This window comes from Sprattus sprattus, assembly GCF_963457725.1.
Source record: "Sprattus sprattus genome assembly, chromosome: 5".
Taxonomy (NCBI): Eukaryota; Metazoa; Chordata; class Actinopteri; order Clupeiformes; family Clupeidae; genus Sprattus; species Sprattus sprattus.
Genome location: NC_137924.1, coordinates 33,997,898 through 34,024,689, shown reverse-complemented (window position 1 = coordinate 34,024,689; position 26,792 = coordinate 33,997,898). Strand labels below are relative to the sequence as shown.

Below are 26,792 nucleotides of genomic sequence, written 5' to 3'. Positions count from 1 at the left end.
TGTGTACCCATATGCATGTCATTATTTGCTCTAAATCTAAAGAAGTCTTATGATTACTGAGTTTTAGTCAGTCATGCTTGTCATTAGATGGCCTTTCCAAAATCTTTTTAGTAGGATTATTTTGACAATTTTGTGAAACAGCTGACAAAGATCCTCTTGGAAAAATCAGCAACGGTTGAGTATTTATTTAAAAATTCTAGAATAGCTTTTTTGAGAACTTCACTTCATCAGTGAGTCAACTTGTAGCAGAGACATTATTGCAATATGATGTAGACCACTTTAATTAACCAATAATTAATTTAACAGTGGTCCTTCTTTTGCATGAGTTTCTTTTGTAGTGTTCAGGTGTGCATGAAGATTTTCTTTTCATTTTCATCATTTATTTTTTTACGTTTACTCCTAAATCCCAGATGCTGTCCTAACTTGTGTGTTTTCATGGAACAACCAACCCTGAGTTAGCTCTCCTAAGTTAGCCCGCTTTAGTCCCTGGCCTTCTTGCTCCCTCCCTTGCTGTTTGGGCCCACCACTAGTTTATCTGGTGTAGAGGGAGTAAAGCAGTGGGCTGAGACACTCATGGCAATTCATGGCAAGGTTGGAGAGAATTTGGTTTAAAAATCATAAAACACCACAAGGCATATTTACCACTTGGAGAATTTTTAAGTTCAGTCAGGAAAAAAACTTCTCTTTCCCATTTGTATCAACTTTCAAATCAAATTGAAATGGTAAGCAGTATAAATTATTTAGTTGGTATCATCTTCACTGCATGTATGTACAACTATGTTTTCCCCTGTGTGTGTGTGTGTGTGTGTGTGTGTCCGTGTCCGTGTCCGTGTGTCCGCCCGCATGATGTTAGGCCAAAGATAACTCGGCTGGACTTCAAGAAAAACAAGTTAACTCTTGTGGTTGTAGAAGATGATGAACAGGTAATGCAAGACATCATTTTATAATAAATAGATGAAAAAAAATAAGATCCATCTGAGGTAGCAGTGAAGAAGCCAAGCACATCAGTAACATAAATAAAAATCTCTCACTAAGGTGACTTGTACCTGCCTGCCCCAGATACACTTACAAAAAGGCTATATACTATAGAAATAATTGTGACTGTGAATTTTATGTATTAATGTTATAACTTAATAAAAAAAAAAAACATTCTGCAATGTATTGTCATTCAAAAATTATTTAAAAGCAAATCATTTTGTGGGTTTTAGGTTAAGCAGACAAGCTCGATTTCAGGTTTAATGATTGAAATATTTCTTTTGTGTGTAGGGAAAAGAACAGGAACATACATTTGTGTTCCGTATGGATCACCCCAAGGCTTGTAAGCACCTGTGGAAGTGTGCTGTTGAACACCACGCATTCTTCCGCCTGAGGGGGCCTGTGCAGAAGGGTTCCGCCCGCTCGGGCTTCATTCGGATGGGTTCTCGATTTCGCTACAGGTGGGTGGAATGCCATTTTTAATGAGGAAGTAATAATAAGGTACATTTATTGGAGATATCCACACATTAACACATTTTTTTGTAGCTAACCAAGGGTTTTGTCCTAGGAAATTGTACAAATAAGAATGTATGGGTGAATAGAGATTGTTGTATATTACATTAGCATACAGATACATTCACTCAACATCATTATTACAACTAGCAACCTTGTGATTGCTCAACAGCCTGAACCTCTACTTCCTGAACCACTATTGCCTCAATTGATGATAGATAGGTGACGTCTTCCTTGTAACATAAACAATCTATGAATGACCTAGGTGATTTTATTCTTTCAGTGTTAAAAACAAACAACCATTTTAAAGTTAAGTAAAGGTAAAAGCAACACAAAATGATATTGAAATCGTTGGCTGAGAAGTGCTGAAGAGGGGTGAACAACACATAGAGTTGAAACACTGTCGGATAGTATTTCAAGTTTTGTATGACTGTTGTATTTGGTACTTTTTGTAGCGGAAAGACAGAATACCAGACTACGAAGGCAAATAAAGCTCGGAGATCATCCTCTTTTGAGCGTAGACCCAGCCGGCGCTACTCACGCAGGACCATGCAGAATCTGGGTGAGTGGCAAGGTCATGGTCAAGGTGATGGATCAGGTCCAGCTTGTTTTCTGTTGGGGATGGGCATGCCCAGATAAACACAAAACATATATGTCAGGAAAACGTCTCGGTTACTTACGTAACCTTGGTTCCTTAAGCACGGAACAAGATATAACAACGGGACTTGACCTAGTGTCATGGACTGGTTCGAAGAACTTATTCATTCACGCCGCTTAGGCAGGGAGAAGCTCGCTGTGCTCTGGCCCCGCCCCCACCGGAGCCTATATAAACCACAGCCCGCTACTCCATCATTCTTGGATCAAAATCTGAGCGTTGAAACACCCACCCAAAGAAGAAAAAAACACTGTATCACGCAACTATTGTTATATCTTGTTCCATGCTTAAGGAACCGAGGTTACGTAAGTAACCGAGACGTTCCTTATCGCAGGAATCTGGGATATAACAACGGGACAGTTTCCATTAGCGCGTGTAAATACAGTGATTGCCATATCACCCCAACTTTATTATGCTTTGCCCTCACGGAGGTTCATACAGCAGCTGGTGGTGAACGTTCATAGGGCCTCATTTGTGCTTGTGAACACTTACTAGCACTTCACCGTGCACATATGTTGAGGGAATCACTATCCCCTTGTCCATATATTCGACCCTTGGTCGGTTCGTTGCGTCGTGACCAGCAGAGGCAGATGAACCTACAGTGGGGAAAATAAGTATTTGAACCCCTGCCGACTTTGCAAGTTTGGCCACTTGCAAAGAAATGTGTGATCTAGAATTGTAATGGTAGGTGTATTTTAACAGTGAGAAACAGAATATCGACAAAAAAATCCAGAAAACTGCATTTTATAAGATTTATGACTTTATTTGCATTTGATGCAAAAAATAAGTATTTGAACCCCCAAGCAAACAGCAATAATCCTGGCTCCCAATGGCCAGTTATGTGCCCAAAAAGCACACAGATTAGTCCTCATTAGGTCTAACAAGGTATACCTGATCTCAACTGATGACCTGTATAAAAGAAACCTGTCCAAAGAATCATACTTCACACCTTCAACCTCACCACCATATGGGCAAGACCAAAGAGCTGTCCAAGGACGTCAGAGATAAGATTGTAGACCTGCACAAGGCTGGAATGGGCTAAAAAACCACCGGCAAGCAGCTTGGTGAGAAGCAGATAACTGGTGCGATTATTCATAAATGGAAGCAACACCAAACAACTGTCACCCGCTCTAGGTCTGGGGCTCCATGCAAGATATCCCCTCGTGCGGAATCAGTGATCATTCGGAAGGTGCAGAATAACCCCAGAACTACACAGGAGGAGCTTGTGAATGATCTCAAGGCAGCTGGGACCAGAGTCACCAAGAAAACCATTGGCAACACACCACGCCGTCATTTTTTGAAGTACTGCAGCACTCGCAAGGTCCCCCTGCTCAAGGAAGCGCATCTACAGGGCCATCTGAAGTTTACCATTGCACACTTGAATGATTCTAGGGAGGATTGGGAGACAGAATGTGGTCAGATGATACCAAAATCAAGCTCTTTGGCATCAACTCGACTTGCCGTGTTTGACAGGGGGGGGAATGCTGAATATGACCCCAAGAGTACATCATACCCACCATCAAGCATGGCGGTGGAAACATTATGCTTTGGGGCTGTTTCTCTGCCAAGGGTACAGGACGACTCCACCGCATCAAGGGGACTATGGATGGGGCCATGTAACGTGGAATATTGGGCTTGAACCTCATTCCCTCCTTCCCTCCCATTGAAAACACAACCTTAAAGATTTGGAGAGGATCTGGAAAGAGGAGTGGACCAAAATCCCTCCTGAGATGTTTGTAAACCTGGTGACCAACTACAAGAAACGTCTGACGTCTGTGCTTGCCAATAAGGGTTATTCCACCAAGTACTAAGTCATTTTTGTCAGTCAGTTTTGGGGGTTCAAATACTTACTTTTTGCATCAAATGCAAATAAAGTCATAAATGTTATAAAATGCATTTTTCTGGATTTTTTTGTTGATATTCTGTTTCTCACTGTTAATATACACCTACCATTACAATTATAGATCACACATTTCTTTGCAAGTGGCCAAACTTGTGAAATCACAAGGGGTTCAAATACTTATTTTCCCCACTATATGTTTAATTAAACATTCTTACATTTAGTATCTCGTTCATGCATTCTACCACGTAGAACCGATGAACGATTATCTCATTCTAATCCTCCGTACCGCATTGCCGGCCTGCAGAACGCCTTGCAAGAAACTAGGCTGCGTCACATCTAACATATAGAACCTAATGAAAGCGTGGCGAGAGCTCCAGCTTGCTGCCTTGCATATATCTTCCACTGACATGCCTTTCAACAAGGCCCAGGAAGAGGAGACCCCCCGCGTCGAATGCGCACGAAGCTTAGCGGGGGGGTCAAGAGACAAACTTGTATAAGACAACACTATAGCCTCCACTATCCACCGGGATAAGCTGGGTTTAGATAGAGGTCTGCCTTTTGCCTGCGCCCCGAAGCATACAAACAGTTGATCTGACCGTCGGAACGTTTTGGTGCGCTCTACATAGCCACGAAGGGCGCGCACCGGGCACAATGTATTCAAGCGCTCCTCCTCTGCTGACGCAAACGGGGGAGGCGAGAACACTGCCAGCTCAATCACCTGATTGCGGAACGGGGTTGTTACCACCTTGGGTGTGTATGCAGCATTCGGTCTCATCACTACCTTGTCCCCAGCTATCGAGAACTGAAGGCACGATGGACTGACAGACAGGGCTTGCATGTCACTAACGCGTTTTGCTGACACTAATGCCAACAACAGCGCCGTTTTCAATGAAACATATTTTATGTCCGCTGTCTCCAGGGGCTCGAATGGAGGCCCTGTCAGCGCACGTAATACAATCAGCAAATCCCATGACGGTATCAGGTGTCTGTCCGGCACTCTGAGACGTCTAACGCCTGCCATGAAGTGTGACGCTAATGGGTGGCAGCCCGGGGATTTATTATTAATTCCTGCGTGGCAGGCGGAGATGGCTGCCAGGTAGACCTTGAGAGTGGAAGCCGCCTTCCCCTCATCAAATAACTGCTGGAGAAATTCTAGAATGACGCCCAGTGCGCAGTTGATAGGGTCCTGTTGACGCTCAACACACCACTTCTTGAACCTGCGCCACTTTAACGTATACAGCGATCGGGTCGAAGCTGCCCGTGCACTCTGTATCGTTGCCACCACCGAGTCAGACAAACCTGAGGCTAGGAGCTTGTGCCTTTCAGGTGCCAAACCCTGAGTCGCCACAGCTCTGGCTGAGGATGCCAGATCGACCGGTGCGCCTGCGTTAGGAGATCCCTCCTCAGAGGTAGTTCCCATGATGGCTGCACAGACATTCTGATTAGGTCTGCCAACCACGGGTGACTGGGCCAGTGGGGGGCCACTAATAATAATTCCTTGCCCTCGACCGATATTCTGCTTAACAGCGGTGGGAGAAGCGGGATCGGGGGAAAAGCATACAGACGCAAGTTCGGCCACTGGTGGCTCAGCGCGTCCACGCCCAACGGGGGACTGTCGCCCCCCAGTGAGAACCATAGGGGGCAACAGGTGTTCTCTCTGTTGGCAAACAGATCCACCTCCGCTTTGTAAAAGCGTTGCCATATCTGTTCTACTACCTGAGGGTGCAGAGCCCAGTCCGTCGCCCGAGGGTTGCCTCTCGATAGTAGGTCTGCTCCGTAGTTGAGCTTGCCTGGTATGTGTACCGCTCTGACTGAGGGAAAGTGCGCTGCTGCCCATAAGAGCAGGCGATTCGCCCATTGATACAGTGACTGAGAACGCACCCCTCCCTGGCGATAATATATGCCATAGCAGAGGTGTTGTCTGTTCTCACCAGTATGTGATGACCATCTAATCTGGGTAGAAAATGCTGCAGGGCTAAAAACACTGTTTGTAGCTCTAACACATTGATGTGTGACTTGGCCTGCTCTGCAGTCCAGAGGCCGTTCACTGATCTCCCTTCGCAGACCGCCCCCCACCCTGTTGTGGAGGCGTCTGTGGTCACTACAACGCGGTGCGTCACCACGCCCATCGAGCCCGCTGTGGCGAAGAACCGGGGTGATTTCCAGATCGCCAGCGCCTTCATGCATCTGGCGTTCACTGTCAGCTTGCGGTACCTGTCTCTGGTGGAGCTGAGCTTCATGGAGAGGTACCATATTTGAAACGGCCGCATGCGTAATAGCCCTTGGGGTAACGCAACCGCGGCTGACGCCATCATCCCTAGCAGCCTTTGGCAGCAAAGAGACGTCACCGTCCGCCCCTGCCTGAACTGGCGAGCGCATGATTGAATGGCCCTTATCCTTGCTGGGGACAGAGACACCTTCATTGAGGTGGAATCCAGTACCATGCCTAGAAACGGGGCGCGCTGTTGGGGGACCAACGCACTTTTATCCCTGTTTATAACAAAGCCTAGTCGATGCAGGTGTGCCACCACTAGATGGCAGTCCTGCTCCCCCGCTGACTTTGATCGTGCACATATTAGCCAATCGTCCAGGTAAGTGAGGATTCGTATTCCTCGCTGCCTTAACGGGGCGACTGCTGCGTCCACGCATTTCGTGAACACCCTCGGGGCTAATGACAGGCCGAACGGGAGGGCACGAAATTGGTATGCTGTTCCTTTGAACGCGAACCTCAGAAACCTCTGGTGTCTGCGGCAAATCGGTATATGGAAATATGCATCCTTTAGATCTATGGAGACAAACCAATCGTTTGGCTGTATGCACTGAATGAGCTTTCGTGGAGTCAGCATTCTGAACTTCAATCTTTTTAATGATTTGTTCAACGTGCGTAGATCTAGTATGGGTCGATAATTCCTATCCTTCTTTGGGATGAGAAAATATCGGCTGTATACCCCAGCGTTCGTCTCCTCGGGAGGGACCACTGTTATAGCACCTTTCTTGAGCAGTGAGCTTATCTCTTCCAATAGGAAACTCGTCTGCTCCAGAGGCACGACTGATTGGATCACACCGCTGAACCTCGGAGGGGGGCGGGCGAACTGCAGCGCGTAGCCGTCTGTAATAGTTTTTAGCACCCATGGAGGTGCTGCGCATGCGCGCCAACCGTCCGCACAGTCCGCTAGGCTGGGCTTCAGGTTGAATCTGTCGGTTTCTAAACCGCTCATTGTCAATCTTTCTAAACCTAAACCTGTCCCCGCTCCGCATAAGGAGGGGGGTGAGGTTGGGGGCTGTTCCCACATGGTTTGAATAAAAAAATTGTTTTGCAAACGCTGGGGCTGCGTTGCGGGGGGAGTTACACAAGCATGCCTTATAACTGGCCCCGAAGGGGCAGGGTGAATGACATGAACCTTTGAATGTTGTGCTTGTTTGGATACTTTTACCGTGCTTGTCATGATCTGTGCATGAGAGCGACTCAAAGTTTTCCTCGGTGGCCAGGGCTCCACCACTCTCCCCTCCGTGGACAAGAACCCTCTCTCAGGATGACGGATTCTTATTGTAGCCTCTGCCACGACCACGCCGTCCCTGGTGGGAAGCGCCCTGCGCAGCGCGCGCTGGCTGCGGCTGTGCTTGCGGCTGTGCCGCGGGGCGGAACTGATGTCTGTTCCACCCTCGAGCTCCGGCTTGCATCTTTGCCGGAGGAACGGGGGACTTAAACCCGCTCCTCTTCTGCCCAGCACTCGGGGTTCGCTGTCCCGATGAATACTGGGCGTCAGAGCTCCCTGAGCGAGGCATCCACGCCTGGAACGCCTCCTTGCTCTTCTGCTGTTCCACGAACTTAGCAGACATGCACTCCACCGCCTCGCCAAACGCGCCCTCGACGCAGACTGGTGCGTCGAGCAGGGGCACCTTCTCCCTGTCTGTCATCTTAGACAGAGACAGCCACAATGACCGGTTGGTTGCCACGCTCGCTCCCATGACTCTCCCCAGAGCCTGGGAAGTGCACCGCGTCAGACGCAGCGTGAGATCGGTAGCTCGCCGGAGCTCCACTACGGTCTCGTTGCCCTCCCCCATCGATGCTGCGAGCTCTGCCAGGAGCTTAGCCTGATAGCGCTGTAGCAGCGCGGCCGTGTTCGTAGAACACGCCGCCTGCCCAGCCGCTAAATAAGCCTTCTCCGCCAGCGCCACCTGATGCCTGGCCACCCCAGTAGGCAACTGGGGTCCATGACCGAGGCGCATCGTGGGGGTGGAAGGGGCTAGGTAGCCCGCAACCGCCTCCTCAACCGGAGGGAACGTGAGGTAGCCAAACTCCTCCGCCTTGTCTACATTTAAGTAGCATCCGAAGCCTGGCACAGGGCCTCGCCCCGAGTAGGGCGTACCCCACGTAGCCTTGAATTCCTCGTGCACCTCCTCGAAGACGGGGAGGGTGCACTGAGCCACCACTGGAGGGCCCCCATAAAACCTCCCATCCAGCAGGGATGATCGTCCCTTGGGCGGAGGAGGGAGAGGGAGACTCAGAGCGTGCGCCGCTCTCATAGCCACCTCGTGTAGCTGCTGGCCCAGCATTTTCGATGTGACCGGGGGCGAGCTAGCCCGTGGTAGCGCCACATCCATCTCCCCCTCCTCCTCCTCCTCTTCCTCCTCGCCCGAGGCATACGAGTAGTCCACCAGACTCTCTGTATCTAGCCCAAAATCAAATTGCCCACCGGAGATAGCATTAAATCCGGAGGGTAACTCCACCACCTCAGGGTCTGGGCTGACCAAGAGGGCAGGCGAGGCGAAAGGGGACTGACAGCCCAGCCCGGTTCCCGCCCCAGGGCGGTCACCGGGCACTGAACTGCCTGGGGCCGAGGAGGCGACCAGCCCGACCGGGGACCGCTCCCCGGTTGGCACTGCAGTCGCTGTGTCATCGCGCTCCCATAGCGCGAAACGTCTCCTGGCCCTGGCTACGGTCATTGTAGCACATACATTGCACCCGGAGCCGATGCCACCCACCGCCGCCTCCGCGTGCTCCCTACCGAGGCAGAGAACACAACGTCGGTGACGGTCGCCCTTCTCCTTGGCATGGCAACACCCCGGGTAGCTCTGGCGCGACATCTCTGTAAAAAAGGAGAAATGTTAAGCACACAGAGAAATAATAAGCACACTATCACCAACAAGAGGTTAGCAAACCCCGCTAGCAGGCTAGTCAGAGACTAGCTAGTCTAACACGTTGCTGACAGTGAACTTGACTTTCTAAAAGCAAGTCGTACTTGTAGCACTCTTGAGGTAGTGAAGGTTAAAATAACCCGAAACTCACCAGCTCGTAATGAGTATTAATCAGTTGAAAATAGAAACAAGTATTTATACGACCAGTTAAAACGTAGAGAATATTCTTGGAGTCCAAATCTTACGCGAAGATTTTGAAAAAGAATGATGGAGTAGCGGGCTGTGGTTTACATAGGCTCCGGTGGGGGCGGGGCCAGAGCACAGCGCGCTTCTCCCTGCCTAAGCGGCGTGAATGAATAAGTTCTTCGAACCAGTCCATGACACTAGGTCAAGTCCCGTTGTTATATCGCAGATTCCTGCGATAAGGAACTGGTATCATTTTACATAGTTTAGCACATTTACTTGTGTAGTCCACTAATGATGTATTTCATTGTCTTGCAGGTCCTAGGAAAATGCTAAAGTGAGTACCGTACATTTTTCCCACCATGATCCTACATGTTATACGTCTATAAGTGGGGACAGATATACTCTGTGCTTTTATAGAGCACTTGTGGTTTGTCGGTAACCCTTAATATGAACCCTCTGTTACAACATTGACAAAGCCATGTCAGAAATGTATCTTTTTAGTGTTTTAAAAGAGTACTGGGAGATGGTACCAGCTATAGTGGCAAAACCAGCTATAGTGGCATAAGAGCTTGCCTCCTGTTCAAAATACCCATCTTATAATATGTGTTGGAAATGTTGCTTCTGCCTACTCTTCCTCTCCTCTCACCCATGTATCCCTAGCCCATACAATAATGGCTACTCTTCCTCTCACCCATGTATCCCTAGCCCATTCAATAACGGCCTAAGCCCAAGCAAAGACAGAAAGGTAAGAGCTCATTCAATGCCTCCTTAAGAATCTATATGTGTTGTAGATCTCATTCAATACCTCCTTAAGAACCTGTATGTCTTGTAGATCTCATTTAATACCTCCTTAAGAACCTTTATGTCTTGTAGATGTCATTTAATACCTACTTAAGAACCTGAATGTGTTGCAGATTTGCCCTCACTGCCGACAGATAAAATATAAGTTCAATGAAAAAGCATTGTCATGATTTTTCTGGATAATGTTTTAACCTATCTTTTGAACATCTGTTCACCATCAGACCGGTCCTTCCTGGATGGCCATACCAGTTGTGACAGGCTCACCTGAAACCCTCCCCAAACTTCCATGTGATGACCAATCAGAGAAGAAGAGGTGAGTTACTGTAATGCAGAGCAATGATGGGCAAACTTTTGTTCCACTACCTATGCCTCCTGTAAGATTAGGCAGATTTAAGGCAAATTGATTGTTTGAATGACTTGGGTAAAAAAAACTGTAGTGACCGGGTGCTTGATGCTAGGTAGTAATAGTGGTTGCTATGGTTGTTGCCAGGTTGCTGTTATAGTAGTGGTTGCTAGGGTAGCCATGGTGGTTGTCCGGTTGTCATTATAGTCGTGGTCGCTAGGGTAATTGAGGTGTTTGCTATGGTAATTGAAGTTGTTGCTATGCTGTGTGCAAGGGTAGTCATGTTGGTTGAAAGTAAGTCAGAGAAAGCTAACATAAAAAGGTAAAACAATTGTGGGAATTGATGGACAGAGTAATTATAAGAAAAAAAGTCAAGGAGGGTGAAAAAGAGCGGCTATGGCTGAATACAGAGTGACAAGAAACAGTGAAGAGGAAAAGACTGCTTCAGTTTATTTTCTCTCTTTTCAGAAAGATGGAGCGTGAGAGAGGAGTTGGACAGGGATAGAAAAAACAAGTGGATGGAGGTTCTACAGAAGTAGAGAATGAGTGAAGTAAGATAGAGAATGGAAAGAGGGTAGGGAGGAGATGTTAGAATGATCGATGGATAGAGAGACATAGACATGGCATGGTAGAAAAAAATAAATAAGATGAAAGGAAGGATAAAGGACTGTAAAGTCAGAGAAAGCTAACATAAAAAAGTTGGGGAAAAAAAGGATTGGAGAGGGACAGAGAAAAGGGGAGCCTTGGCGCAGGTGTCAGTGAAACTCAGGTGCAAGACCAAGACCCTATTATGATGTCACAATTAGAGCGTGGCTCGGGCCGTTTTTTTCTGTTCGAGCCCGGCCCTCAACCGAGAGAAAAGTGTTTGAATCCGACCCGGCCCGAGATTAATTAAAATATTTGTGTCCGCGCCCGATCGAAGCCCGAGACAAGTGCGATGGGCAGCGTAAGCAAGATTATGAAGGTGGGCTCCATATTCAATACATGACGTGATAAATAGCCAGGATAGGGCGGTAAAAATAGGCAAAGAAGATTCACAGTAGTAGACACACACACACACGCGCGCGTGGCGCACGTTATCCAACAAGAACGTTGGTGACGGCGCACCGTAGCCTTTTAAAACACACGTTGGTGACGGCGCACCATATTCAGTAACGTTGGTGACAACGAACCATATCCATTAAAAAACATAGGCCTACACATTAATAGCGGTACACCATAACAAAGGCACAAGCACTCTTACACCAGAATAAACACCCACTTAACTCAACACAAAGGGGGAAAGTTGACTAATAATAAAACAGTAGAAACTCGAGAGTGACCCAGCTCAGAACAGTAGCCCAATTATGCCAACCAAAGCTAAATGCAAAGACAGGCAGCTACTGTACAATGTCAGCAAGACCAGCAGTCAATTCGAGAACATATTAGTGAGTTGCAACGTTAGAAATAACTTCAGCAGCCCTGTCATAAATTGGGCTACCACCAGCTAAAAAGGTTTGCATAGCCTACGTGAAAAATGCGTTTTGTTTCTTTCAGTTAGCCAGACAGAGACTTATAACTAACAAGTGACAACAATTAAGAACCTATGTGAAGGACATAATATCAAAATGATGCCACGGCTGACGCATGATTTAAGTAAACCTCTGCCCCTACCTTGTATTGTTCGACTTCGTAGCGTCTGTGTGCATCTTCTTACTGCTATCCATGATCTTCTTGTTAGCCCATAGGCTAGGCTACTGCGAATGTGTTCCTTTGGCGAATGCCTTGACTACTAAGCGTCGTCATTTTATAATTATATTCTACCTTCAAGAAAACCAAGAAGGCATACACCATTTTCACTGACAACTGATCATTTTGGATATTATTAAGAAAGCAAGGTAGTTCGGCTACCCAGCAAGTTGGCTCGGCTTCCATTCCGTTCTGAATTGGCTGGCGGAGTGGGCATCCAAAGGCTGTCAATGGTAACTCGCGCTCTGTTTGCATTTTGAAAACAGCTACGTATAGGCTTACCATTGCCGGCCATGATTTGTGGTCCACAAAAATATCTCGAACGAATAATCTCAACATTTCAATTTATGCTTATTCAATTTACTTATATTTATCACAAAAACTGACGTGCATGAACTGAAACGTTTCCTCTGGCTGTTTATAATTTTCACGCTGTATGTTTGCATCGAGCCCGACCCGATAAGATATTCATTTTTTTTTCCCCAAGCCCGGCCCGGCCCGGCGGGTTCCGACCAGGCCCGTCGGGCTTTGGTCGGGTTGCCATACTCTAGTCACAATGGCCCAATGTAAGCCTATTGGAGAAATGTTATTCGTTGGTCTTTAATATCTTAAAAAATACATAGCTGAAATGTCCTTTACAAACTCTTTTTACAGTTGTATTTTGATAAAGATTTTCTACTTAAGATTTTCCTTTTTATGGAGATTCCTGTGTTCTGCAGTATGATGTAGTCTTCTGAGCAGATACTGTTTTGAAGAGTTCAGTAGTCACTCTTTTAAATGATGTTTTGATATATTTTGTGTACCATAGCAATGTGCAAGCGTTTTTCTGCTCATGAAATACATAATAAATAATATCTTAACTGAGGCTGATGGAGGATAGTATTTTTGCCCCCTTTAATGTTCAGCTGCACCCTCTAAGTTGTTAATTGCACTGTGTGTCTGCTGTGAATGCTGCTTCATACCAACCTCCCTCAGCCCACTTCCAACCATCAACAAGCTCCAGTCAATTGACCTGGTGGAAACCCATCTTAATGAGGTCAAGGAGCCCATGGTCACAGCCAGCCAAACAGAGGAGGCAGGTTCAAGTATCGTCATGGAGGAGTGTCTTTCCTTTACAGGTAAGCATGATCAAATACACACTTTTACTTTGAAACTGTTTTCAAAGTTCCTTAACTATAAAGTATACCTAAGTGTAAAATTCCTTACTGCAAATCTTTTGACTAAATTATTCACTTAACTATGAGAAAAGTGATTTAAAAAAAAAAAACATTTGTTTAATGAGTAGAGTAGTTAGAAACAAAGTTGCATTCTATGATGTTCTTTTTGCCCTCATAGACACAAGTGCTAGCCTGAAGCAATCGGACCTAGAAAGAGTTCCACACCCTGCTCCAGCTCAGGCTGCCCCCACCATGAGTAAGACGATGAGCAACCAGGTCAGTACATAGCCACAGTCTTATGGAATGGATGGGGTTATGGGTTGGTTACAACTTGCATGCATGAATACAAAGATATTTAAACTTAGTGCCATTTTCTTTCGTTTCCTTTGTGGGTACAATTGGTACAACCAAAGCGACCTTATTAATAGCAAGGTTGGAGTTCTTTGGAGGTCTGAATAGAAGAGGTTGACGGCATTCATTCTTGCGTAACATTAAATAGATGTAAATTTTAATTTAAATCAAAGCATTTATTAACATAATGATTAGAGATAACACACAATATATAATCGAACTACATCTTGCTAATGAGCTTAAGAGCAGAGTGTGTATGTGTGAAAGAGAGGGTGTGTGTGTGAGCGAGAAAGACAGGGGGTGTGTGTGTGTGTGTGTGAGCTTGTGTGCTCTTGTGTGCTCGAGTGCTGTTGCGCCAGAAAGAATGTGTATATGTGTGTTCCTTTGTTCAGTCACCGTATTTTTCGCATGCATGTGTGCCCGTTCGTGAACATATACGTGTTATGATTATAAGACGAGCCTATGTACCGCGCCAAGGTTCTGCGTACCCTTTGCATGTGTGGCTATGTTAAGGCCAAAAGCGCCCCTCATCCAATCCTACCTTAGCAGAAGGAACCGGCTATACTGCGGGTGTCTTGACCCCTGCCAAACCCCTGAGAGTGGCCCAACGAACCCCTGGGGTTCGATCGAACCCAGGTTAAGAACCACTGCTCTAATATCTCAGGGTACCTTGTGTCAGATCTAAAGTCCTGTAGGAACAACGTCTCCCCATGCTGCTCAGACCTCAAAGTTGTCGGACCCTCTTCTCTTAGTAGCGACTGCTAAGGTAGGATTGGACGAGGGGCGCTTTTGGCCTTAACATAGCGTACATACAGTATGTGATCACACTTTCAATGCAACAGTGGTAAAAAGACTTAAGCAGCTAGTTTCTTTTCAGTATTTGCAAGAAGTAGAGCCGCTGCTGTTCTTTCTTGACTGTGTCGGTTGTGTTCATCTCCCATTTCAAGTCCTCTGAGAGCATAACCCCCAGGAAGCAGGAGGTCCTGTCCACTTCCTCACCATTGAAGGGTTGAGGGTTTGCCTTTTGCCGTCTGAAGTCGACAATGATCTCTTTTGTCTTTCTGACATTCAGGGTTAGGTTGTTTCTTTACACCATCCCGTCAGTCTGTCAACTTCGTCTTTGTAGTCACTTTCATTTTCATTGGTAATTTGTCCTACCACAGTCGTGTCATCTGCAAATTTGATGACTGTATTTGAAGGATGGGTGTTGGTGCAGTCCTATGTGTAGACGGAGTAGAGCAGGGGACTCAATACACAGCCTTGCGGTGCTCCAGTGCTGAGGGACCGGCTCGAGGATTGGTGAGGACCCAGTCTCACTGTTTGCGGGCGATTTGTTAGGAAATCCTTAATCCACATACACAGGCTGTAGCTGAGGCCCAGATCAAGGAGTTTGGTGATTTGCAGGTTTGGGACAATGGAATTAAAAGCTGAGCTGTAATCTATGAAGAGTAGTCTCACATATGTCTCCTTCTTGTCCAGGTGTGTCAGTGTTGAATGGAGGGCTGTGACGATAGCGTCCACAGTAGACCTGTTTTCCCTGTAAGCATACTGATGCTGGTCCACGGAGCGCCACCAGTCTCTTAAAGCACTTGGCAATAATGGGAGTGAGCGCCACAGGTCTAGTCATTTAAAGTGCTGATAGAATAGAATAGAATCGAATATATTTATTTGTCATTGCACAATTGCAACGAAATTGAGGTGGCAGCTCTCAGACTTCGGTGCATTTGAAAAGTAAAAAACAAAAACAATACAAATATATACAATATAACTATACAGATTTACACTATAAATACTCAGCTTAAGTAAAAACAAGTAAAAAAAAAAAAAAAAAACACAAGACATATTACACATCATAGAGACAAATACAGGTTAGTTTTGTGCATTGTTTAGTGCAATGATAACTCTTCGATAGAAGCTGTTTCTTAGTCTGTCTGTTTTTGCTTTGATGGTCCGAAAGTACCTCCCAGACGGCAACAGTTCAAATAGGTGGTGACCAGGGTGTGTTGAGTCTCTGAGGATGCTGTGGGCCTTCCTGAGGCAGCTTGTTCTATAGATGTCCTCCAGAGGTGGAAGAGAGCAGCCAATGACTCTTTGTGCAAATGACCCTCTGGAGTAAATGACCCTCTGGAGTACCTTTCTTTCTGCTGCTGTGCAGCTGGCAGACACAGCGAGATGCCATAGCTCAGCACTGACTCCACAGAGCAGCGGTAAAAGGACACTAACAGTTCCTGTTTTAATTTATTCTTCCTGAGTAACCTCAGGAAATACAGCCTCTGTTGTGCCTTTTTCAGCAGTGCAGTAGTGTTATTTTTCCAGGAAAAGTCCTCCTCAATTTGAGTGTCCAGGAAGCTGAAGTCCGATACCCTCTCCACTTGTTGGCTGCATGTCTGATTTGTTCTTCCTAAAGTCGACTAACAGCTCTTTTGTCTTGGAGCAGTTGAGGACAAGATTGTTTAAGGTGCACCATGTCGACAGCCTTTGCACCTCCTCCCTGTACGCAGTCTCATCTCCTCCTGAGATGAGCCCCACCACAGTTGTATCATCTGCGAACTTAATGATGGCATTGCTCGGGTGGGTGGGGGTGTAGTCATGGGTATAGATGGTGTAGAGTAGGGGGCTCAACACGCAGCCCTGTGGGGAGCCGGTGCTGATGCTGAGAGCTGAGGAGAGATGGGATGTTAGTGATGAGATGATGTTACTTTGCTTGGGTACAGGAATAATAATTGCTGTTTTAAAACAGGTTGGTACGGCCGCTTTGGCTAAAGAAATGTCCGTAAAGACATCTGCAAGCTGGTATGTGCATTCTTTGAGCATTCTCCCTGGAATGGCATCTGGTCCCTCTGCCTTCCTTGTGTTCACAGACCTGCGGATGCATCTTATCTCCTGTGCTGTTACCATGGCTGTGTGGTCTGTGCCAGCAGGTGGGGGAGCAGCTCCATTATCTAGCCCAGATGTCTCGAAGCGGGCATAGAAGTGGTTGAGCTCCTCTGCTAAGGAGGCATTGGTGTTTGTGGGTGGGTTGTGGCTTTCCCTGTAGTTTGTGATCTGTTGTATGCCTTGCCACACTTGTGTTGTGTCTCTGTTAGTGAAGTGGCCCTCAATCTTCTCCCTGTACATGGCTTTGGCCTGCTTGATGCCTTTTTTTCAAGTTGTGCCTGGCTATGCTGTACTGCTCTGTCACCTGATTTGAAAGCTGTGTTGCGCTCCCTCAGAAGGGCCTGGACCTCCCGTCATCCAGGGTTTCCTGTTAGGGGGAATCCTGATGCGGGTGTTGGTGGTGATATTTCCAACGCAGGTCCTGATGTAACAGCGATGGCATACTCATTCACATCCTACCAAAAAAACAAGGTCAAGTTTGTTTGTTCAAAGCAGTCCTGGAGCTGTAGAGATGCCTCTTTAGGCCCTTTCCTAACAGTTTTGATTTCAGGGATGGACATGTGTTCTGTTATTTAGCATTGATGGGGCGATATGCTGGAATCAGGGATCGTGACAGGTGAACAGACTGGCCCAGGTGTGCCAGGGGTGAGGCCCTGTATACCTTTTCTAATATTAGAATAGCCTACACACAGTCCAGAGTATTATTTCCTTGAGTTGCACACTTTACGTGTTGATCAAAGCTAGGCAGCACCGTCTTGAGGTTGACATGGTTAAAGTCACCAGCCACGATAAAAACACCCTCTGGATAAGTGCTCTGTTGTTTGTTTATAGCTGCTAGTAGATAGCCAAGTGCTGCATTAGCGTTGGCATCTGGTGGGATGTATACTGCCGTTACCACGGTAACTGAGAATTTGCATGGAAAATAAAATGGTCTACATTTGACTGCTAGCATCTCTAGATCGGGTGAACAATTTTTATCGATGACAGTGGAGTTTGTACACCAGTCCTTATTTACAAATGCACATAGTCCTCCTCCACGGCTCTTACCAGAAGCCTCTGTTCTATTGCTGCGATGAAGTGAGCGACCTGCCAGCTCCACCACTGCGTCTGAGATCCCTGAGTGTAGCCAGCTTTCTGTGATAACGATGATGGAGCTGTCTCGTATGGTTGACCGGGTCGATATAACCAAATTAAGCTTGTCCATCTTGTTTCCTAGAGACCTGACATTCACGACGTAAAGACTGGACAGTGGTGGTCTGTTTTGGAGCCCTCTTTAGCCTAGTCAAGTCACCAGACCTGCAACCCCGCTTCTGTTTACGTTCACTCCTCCGTCTTCGGGGTATGCCACTCTGTGTATCTATCCATGGAGACGCTGGTGTTCTGGCTATTCCCGGAGGAATCCCATGGGAGTGTTAAAGGCACTCTTTATCGGAATTTGGATTGTTCTACCGAAGTACAATAAATCCTCTCTATTTTAGAAAATGTTTGACGATTGATTTGGTTTGGTTTAATTTGACTGATTTCACTGCATTGATTTAGGGAGCACTGAGCCGCTGCGACCATGCGCGCAGCCATGGCAATGGTCCACCATGTCACCGCCAAATGTAGTCAGTGTTGCTGACTGAAAGGGTTAAATGTCCATTATAAATATAATAGATTTACTTCCATACTTATATTTCAGGAGGACATAGCAAAAAGGCCCGATAAATGTCGGAATTATGTAAATAGCAGCCCAATGATCAGGCCCCCAGATGACTACAAGAGTTTCTGTCTCAAAGCACAGGCTGAGACAACCTTGAAGGTAACTGGCAGATCGCTTCATTTTGGCAACTTCTATTGCCCTGCCAGTGCAGTGTCCACTCAGAAGTGGAAGATGTAGTGTAGATGTCTCATTGGATGGAATCAATCAGAGTTAAAAAGATAACTGCAAGTATAAGTAACTGCACTAACATGTTACTTGTTTGTTCCAATATCTTGCATTGAATGTGGATGAAACGCTCACTTGCCTTTAATACCAAGAGTCTAGTATTACAAAAAAACTTCAGAGCATCCCTTTGAAATGACTAACATTTGAAAAATTAATGAGATTGTTAGTGTCGTGTGATGAAGAATCTATTCAGTTGACAACAAAAATACTTGCCAAATACTCTACTCTCCCCACCCCTAATTGCTTTTTGTGTTAGCAGGAGGAACGTGTCAATACAGGAACTGAAAAAAAGACAAGCCAGAGAGAGGTTTTGTCCAGGTGAGCTTCTATTGTTGTCCATTCTGGACAGAGTGTAATACACATTTGACAATAGGGTGATAATGCTTGCCAAACTAGTGATACGGTCCTGTCGCAAAGCTGGTTGTTACGCCTCAGAGGAAATGATTTTCTTCTAACCAAAACATAATTAAGTCTCTTATTGTGTTTATTCTCTTATTCATATGTTTATTAGTGTATATGGAGGGTTTCTTATATATTTGTTCTCTATAACAGCTTTTGCTAAGAAGTTGTTATCTGTCTCTTCTTCATTCAATACTCTTAGCAGGATATGAGTTAGTAGATCCCTTAATGTCCCTTGGTATTTATGTACATGCTTATATGTATGTAATAGGTTAATGTATCTGTTCTTCTGTTGTCTTTGAATTATGCAACTATAGTATGTCTGCCCTCGCCAGACTTCCAAGACACAAATGGAGAGGTTAGACAATGGCGGGTGCTTCTGTCGGTACGAATACAGTACATTCGGTATTTCGCCACATTAAATGTGGCTTGAGACAAGGAACAGGAAACTTTGAGGCAAGTGTGAAAAGTAAATAGGAAGTAAAGTGGTGGCTCAGTAACGCTCTCATACTCTTTCCCCAGGGTTGAACTTGAGACAGACAGTCTCATTTTATCTGAAATACAGATTCCTTTAGAACCTGTAAACAGTGCCCTCTTCGTGAAGGTAAGTCCTTGTGAATCCTGTTCTATTCTGGGCATACAGTGCACTGCAAATCAAATGTGTCTTTCTACTGGATGTATACTTACACTAACCTTAATGGTTTATTTGTGTAGGAGAAATCAAATGTATCTTTCTGCTGGATGTGTACTTACACTAACCTTAATGGTTTATTTGTGTAGGAGAGATTGGATGAATGGGACATGCAGGAAGCCACCCAGACTGAGAACTTGATAGATTTTACAGACTCCACTCCTGTTGTAAGTTTCAGCTGTCTGTCATATTTCTTGGATCAATACACAAAATTGCCGTCTTTTACGTCCCTAAGAAACAATCCACAATATTAAAGCTATAACAACATATACATTTGTAAAGAAAATACACTTTATTACTTTATATTCAATCTTCAGTATAAAATGTAATTTTCTCAATATGTATGATTTAAAAAAAAAAAAAAAGCAAACCTCAACCCGAATTTGCTGATATTTAGCACACTACATTCTTTCCACTAGCTATTAGAAAATCCCAAAACAGAATAGAATCACCCACACGTTGTCCCCTGCGGTTGTTATGAAAGCTGAAGTCAGTGAAGCGAAGGGGCAGGGGCCACCACTAGACGGCAGTGTGGTGGATGTCACAGACTTCGGAGTTGTGCAGAAAGAGGATCTTTCCTTGAGGTCCTGTTTTAATATGTTAAAAAGGGAAGAAGGGGTTCCTAAGGCTGCAGTGTGTTGAGGATGATGACTTAAAACATTATTTGACCACGTTTGAAGAGATCACATGTTGACCAGTGGCCACTGAATAACTGGGCCTTGTATCTAGTTCCCTTGTTGTCAGGGAATGCCTGTGCTGCCTATGTGGCAGTGGATATACAGGATTCCAGAGATTACATAAAAGTTTAACTGGCAATCCTTGACAAATTTGAAATTGACGGAGGCGTATCAATAAGCACACACACAACAAGCACACAAAATCAATAAAAAAATCTAAAAAAACTGTACAAATTTAAACAGACAATTTTAAAATATCAACAGAACATAACTGAATGTCTCATAAAACACAGTTAGTCAGATAAACCATCAAAAATGTATAAAAATGGTGTGTTCCACTTGTGTTTTAAAAATGTAAAGGGTCTGGGCAGATTTGTTGAGGAAGTCTGTTCCAGATTCAAGGTAAAAAGGATATTTCTTCTTTAGTTTGTAGACTCTGGAACAGCCCACAGCCCTTGTAAAGTCAAGTCAGATCTTGAAATAATTTTTGAAAGACATAGGCAACTAGCATAGTGAAACAAGAAGTACAAGTTTATTGTTATCAAGTTGCAAGTGTTACTGGGTAAATTAAGCTTTTAGTGATTGATTATTGCAGTTATTGCACTGATTTGTTTCCTACTCTCACGATATGTACATGTTTATACAAAAGTAAGCTCAAATCTGGATTTCTTGCAGGTGCAGCCTAAGCCTGTGATCTCTCCCCGATGGATCATCCCAACACCTGCTGTGAGTGTTCATTTCATCCATCTGTGTCCAGAAAAATCATAGATGGAACCTTAGGCTTATGTTTCTCAAACCGTGTTTTTATGATGCTCCATGCTCCAATTACATGTCAGTAGTATGCTTTTGTATTTTTTTTTTTACATATTGTAAAAAGCAGTTTTCGGATACAGATACTGAACAATATACTAAAGAGATACTGAGCAATAGCAGTTTGTATGGTAAAAACTGACCTCATGTTAAATGTTCAATAGATATCATCGATAGAATTGAATAGTTAATAGCTTTGTTTTTTAATGACCCGATCACTCAAGGAGCAAAATACCTGATTCCTTTAATAGCCTACTACTTCACAGGGAGAGACAAAGTGACTATATCCTGGACAAAGCTTCAGAGCTGATATGTCACCAATCTGCCACCAATAAATGCCACACACAAAGAGGCAGGAAGATACCAGTTACAAATGTTGTATACACTAGAGCCTTAAGGAATAGGAAGCTGAAACGGAAACCTGTTATGGACGATAATGAGATCTAGCTGGTTGCCATCTTTTATTGGTTGGGGAGTGTGGTCCAGTCAACCTATGGAGATTAGTTTGATGGATGCTCACATAAGAGTGGGGAGAGAGTGGAAGTTCACAGGGTGAAAAGCTGATAGCTATATAAAAAAACGCTTCTAGCTGTCAATAAGCAGATGGCAGGAAGGGACTGAGCATTCTTGAAATGTGTTGTAATCTGACTAGATCTAGCCTTTGAGAGTGTGACACCCAGATCTTCCTATCTTCTTCTCTAGTAATGCCCTCCATTTGTTTGAGTCCTGTCACAGGGTGATGGTCATGAAAGGGAGTGTTTTCCCAATCTTAATACCTTTTCACTGGGGTTTCTCAAGGTGCTTGGCGTGTTCCTTTTTTCAGTCAGCATGATATAGCTGGAGAGGATTATCTAATCAAACTACTCCATACAGATGATATCCAGTTCTGTGATTTGCTCCTATATGTAGACTATATGTGTCTTGGAAAAGATTTCATCATATAAGCAAATACTTTGATTGACTGACCTTCACAGAGCATGCAGCATCCATTTGGGATGTTTAGCAATGTATAACAATAAGGAAACCTACCTATCTAACTATACTATAGGTTCTGGTCATCTGTCCTTCTCTTCAGCAATTTTTCTAAATGTTGTTTCATCCTGGACAAAATATCACAGCATGACAGAAAAACCAAAGTTGTTACAAGTTTTGACCGTATTGGAACTGCTTGTCAAAGTAAAATCTACTAGTTGTACTTATGTAAACATACTGTAAAAAGTAATCAAATATCAATCTCACACATCACACATATTATTTAAGCTGAATGTTACAAGTACATTTGAGTTTGTTGTACATTTAGAGTGATGATACACAAGGTTATACTTTATAGCAAAATTGTAGTCAACAGCCAACTGAAAAATCATTCAGTGTTAAAAATTCATTTTTGATGACCATTACATTTCTTATATTTTTCTTCTAAATGTTGCTCTACTCTCATGTGCCTCTTGCTTCTTCCACTTTGCTTTTCTAGCCTGGCACGTTCACTAATGGTCTGATTGGCCTTGAGTGTACAGAGAAGACATCAGCCTTGCCTGAGGATGGGTTTCCGCTGACCACACAAACAAATCTGTCTTATACCCATGTCCAATCCAGCAGGTAAAATGGTTTCAGTTATCTCATTCAGCTTTCATTCAGAGTCTGTTTTCTGCATCAATACTTCTTTGGTATTGCCACAATGGAAGATGCTCCATATAGAAGCCTAAATGCAAGTGGATTTCCTGTTTTTAGTGCGTCCCTATAGGAGATGATGAAAGCATCTGTTTATTGAGAATGAAAACTGTTTGTTGGGAACAAGTGCAGGTTGTCCATGAGCAGCAGTATTTCCCCTTTATGCATTCAACAGCAGCGCACCGCTGATAGTGACTTAGGAAACTGCTGCTGTAAAGTCACCCAGTTTATTATCCCTAATGAAAGTGTTCTGAATAATGAAGTGCTCCATATGTTAGCAAGTTACAGTAGTTTGTAGTTTGATGTCATAGGCCTTATCTACGTGGCAAATAAATAACACTTCTGCACTCAATGATGGTAGTCATTTTAGTTGTACACAGGAAAAGATGTTAATTGGTTGGGGACTTCCCACTGTGGCCAATCCTCTCACTGACAAATGCCTGTAATCAGTCAGAAACCTAACCAATGGAATAACTAGCCCACCATAGATACAACAACCACAACAACAACGCACAACTGGCTAGAGAGGGCCACAGTAGGTTCCTCATGTTTTACCCGGGATCCATAAGGCCTTCCTTCAAGGTACAACATGCGCTGTCTGATGCCCACAAGTGCTTCCTCCAACAACATGACTGTCCAACCATAAACCTGAGGAGTATAACACAACAACACTCCTTCCTTCAACAGTGTTTGGTTGAATTAGGCCCATGATACCTCCAGAGGGCTCCACTGAGCCGCCCCCAGAGCCACTACCTTCCAATTCATGATTGGTTAGAATATATGCCACTACCTCAGACAACTCTTCGAAGTTCCTATGAGGGGCCGTCCTCAAAAACCAAAATCAGTTCAAGGTTTGGTATAGATTTGTGAACATGAACAATAAAGTCTAAACCAAAATATTGGTACAAGGTGAATGAAAGAAGAGTCTAAATTGGTAAATAACTACTAATAATGACTTTTTGCAACAAGTGCATTTTGGTAAAGGTGTGGTCTCAGAACAAACACTAGAAAAGCAGATAATTGAAATGACATGTACAATTCCTTTGCATCATTAATACTATAATTTAATATCAACAAATCAGTGTTTAAATGAGCATAGATAAGGTTATTATATTAAGTGGTAGACCAAAAAGGTGTGTGTTGAAATTAATATAGCCTACACCATTCACTACATTGTATAGCCTGTAGATACTATAATAAATACCTATAGTAATGGTCTTATGGCCCTTTGCAGAGCCTGACCCCCCCCTGTGCAAGCTTTTAGACACTGGTGGCAAGGAAAAAAGCAGAACTCAAGTTACATAAGAGGGGAAAGGGGGTGGGTGCTCATAAGGTAAGGAGTGAGGACAGGCAGAGCTAGGAAGCAGAAAACCGTGTCAGTGATGGCATTTGTTTATACTCCAGGTAAATAGGGTGGCATACCGTATGTATATAAGATGCATCAGGAGCAGAGTAGAAGCATACAGTATGTATATAAGATGCATCAGGAGTCACGTTAACAGTGCCACACGTACCAATGTTTTGCTGGTAGAGTATTTTCTACTACTATTACTACTGCTACAACTACTACTACTACTACTACAAATAATAATAATAATAATTGTCTATTTTTATTGTTATTGTCTTTATGTAATTTGTACCCGTGTACAGTACTGCTACTGAAAAACATCTTGCAGGAAACACAGAAAGAGCATGTGAAGGCTAAGGCTCAGGAGGTCTCGTCAGGGATTCGCCAGAAACAAATTGAAAAAAAAAAAGTACTTCGTGCTTCAAGCTACTGTTTTTAAAAACAATACATTCATGTAGCCATGCTAAGTGTTTTCTATATTTTATGAAATGTAAGGGCTTTGCTTTTTTCAGGTTCAAAAGTAGGGTAACGACAGGCTGCCGATATAGGGCAATGAGCTGAACATTAATTAATCAAACTGTTGTGAGACAAAATAAAGGATCATCCACTATATCTGAGGGTAAAAATCTGCTGTCTTTGAAATTTACAGGGTTACCAAACCTAAAACCTATCATGTACCATGTTTTCCCGTCTATTAACCGCACTGTATATAAACTGCATAACAGTATTTTATGTATCTTTATCAAACAAACCATTTTATGTATCTTTATCAAACAAACCAGTCTATTGACAACACCCATGTATTACCTGCAGTTTATTCAACGTTATGTCATTGTGTCACCGAAAACAAAATGCTTTGTAGTTGTGGTGCAAGCGCTACTAGCCATTTAAAAGTTGTATGAAGTAGGGATGGGCATGTCAAGCAAAAAAAATACTACTTTACCTCTAATTAAAACAATTGATGCCCTTGATTGTTTTTTCTTTTTTTTGTAGTTTGTATTTTCAAATACTAGTTAAGTTATTTAAGTTGATAGGTAACCCAAACTAACGCTGTCTGTTTTTAAATTCTGTTAGCTCAAGTACAACTAATTCTTCCTAGTTCAACCCAGGAACAAGAATATCATACTGTACCTTAAGGAGATAAAATACATTTTAGTAACGTTTTTGATTTATACACATATTTTGAGGGTGTCCCTTTCTTTCTCCTGCTCCTGCACACAAATCTGTTTTTCCCGCCCTTTTTTGGCCTTTGGAGTGCAGACCTCTACCTCCAATGGTGAGGGAGCGTAGCATGTCCCAAATCCAATCCCAACTGACTAAAAACGTTTTGTCCTTTCACAGCATTCTAGCCCCCCAACCCCAGGATGATGACCACAAGCCCAAGGGACTACTAACAACGGACCTCTAAGATCAGATCAAGCACTCAGAAATTGACAATTATTTTTTCACAGCATTTTGTTTTTGGACAATGTCTCAGACCATTCACAGACTATTTGTACATGTAGTCTGTGTTGGCTATTCCACTATATTATTACTATTGTCTTCACTGGTCCTTTTATATATGTGCAAGTATTTACCTCAGACCACTTTTTCCACTGTCATTAACACTGGTGATGCGATGTGTAATCTCATTTGATATATCTTCTGAATCCCGTTGCCCATAATGTTTAGTTAACTGACAAGGTATGAGTGAAAAAAATATCAATCATATCAATCATCAATCATATCAATTTTATGTAATTTTTTTATTTTCCTTATGTAGTTGTATTTGCTGGAATTCTGATTAACTTGCAATGTGTCATGCATACAAAATGCAAAATGCTGCACTGATCTTGAATTTAATAATAATCATGATACGGTAGAAATGTACTGTTAGAGGCACCTCACAAGAATCAGCAATTTTCTTTTACCTTAAAAGATTGTCCTCTTACACTGATATTTGTCTTTTGAAACAAATGGCACCAAAATAAGTGGACAAATTTAAGTCCGTATTATTCCAGCTAATTCAATTTTAAATAAAGCATTTGCATTACTTATAGACTTTTAAATAATGGTGACAACTGGATCTATCAAAACTATATAACTACTGAAATGTCTCATCTAGAGGCTGGTAAAAAAAAACTGGATCAGAGTCTAATCTGTGGCAGGAGTAAGTAAAGCACACGCTAGGATTGTAAAAACACTGTGGAACACGCTTGGATTGTAAAAACACTGTGGATCAGTTGATCTAGCAAATGTTTAGATAATAGATTCCCTTCTGATGTGCAGCAGATTGTAATAATAATTGAGTAGTGAAAAAATGATAACACAGTGACCACATTTAACTTCCCCCAGAATGGTGTTTTCCTACTGCTCATATAGGTGTTTTTGAACAAGATTGGTATAAAATGATTTACCTAAACCAGTGCTAGAAAGGTGGCCTTCTTAGATCAACCTTATTTATTTTCGAGGTTCTATTCCTGTGCACAATCTGGGATGTTCTTCAAGCAGAGTTGACTGTTGCAGAGAGAGCACTGGTTGCTGTGCTGGTTTCTACACTGTCTATGCAGTAGCATGTGGCCTGGGTATTCTTGTTAATGTGACCAAACTCAAACAAGTTCGGATGTGCTATATATGATTATTGCAAAGCACTATATTATCAGATTGCTTTTTATGATAGTGCTTTTTAGGCACCATGGTCTTCTTATCTGTGTAAGCCATTTTC

At 43.7% G+C, this 26,792-nt stretch overlaps 1 protein-coding gene across 1 annotated transcript in view; it reads left to right on the top strand.

Moving 5' to 3' along the window:
• Window positions 1–25,936, top strand: part of epb41l5 (erythrocyte membrane protein band 4.1 like 5) — a 40,540-nt gene extending 14,604 nt beyond the window's left edge. Inside the window, exons 11-24 of the mRNA XM_080838394.1 lie at window positions 854–923; window positions 1,267–1,436; window positions 1,944–2,050; window positions 9,627–9,645; window positions 10,017–10,056; window positions 10,334–10,425; window positions 13,159–13,301; window positions 13,519–13,616; window positions 18,755–18,813; window positions 19,417–19,498; window positions 19,675–19,752; window positions 20,938–20,988; window positions 22,544–22,668; window positions 25,430–25,936. Coding sequence (XP_080694520.1) covers window positions 854–923; window positions 1,267–1,436; window positions 1,944–2,050; window positions 9,627–9,645; window positions 10,017–10,056; window positions 10,334–10,425; window positions 13,159–13,301; window positions 13,519–13,616; window positions 18,755–18,813; window positions 19,417–19,498; window positions 19,675–19,752; window positions 20,938–20,988; window positions 22,544–22,668; window positions 25,430–25,496 — 1,201 coding nt within the window. The 3' untranslated portion in view covers window positions 25,497–25,936. The remainder of the gene's footprint in view (window positions 1–853; window positions 924–1,266; window positions 1,437–1,943; window positions 2,051–9,626; window positions 9,646–10,016; window positions 10,057–10,333; window positions 10,426–13,158; window positions 13,302–13,518; window positions 13,617–18,754; window positions 18,814–19,416; window positions 19,499–19,674; window positions 19,753–20,937; window positions 20,989–22,543; window positions 22,669–25,429) is intronic.
• Window positions 25,937–26,792: the final 856 nt, after the last annotated feature.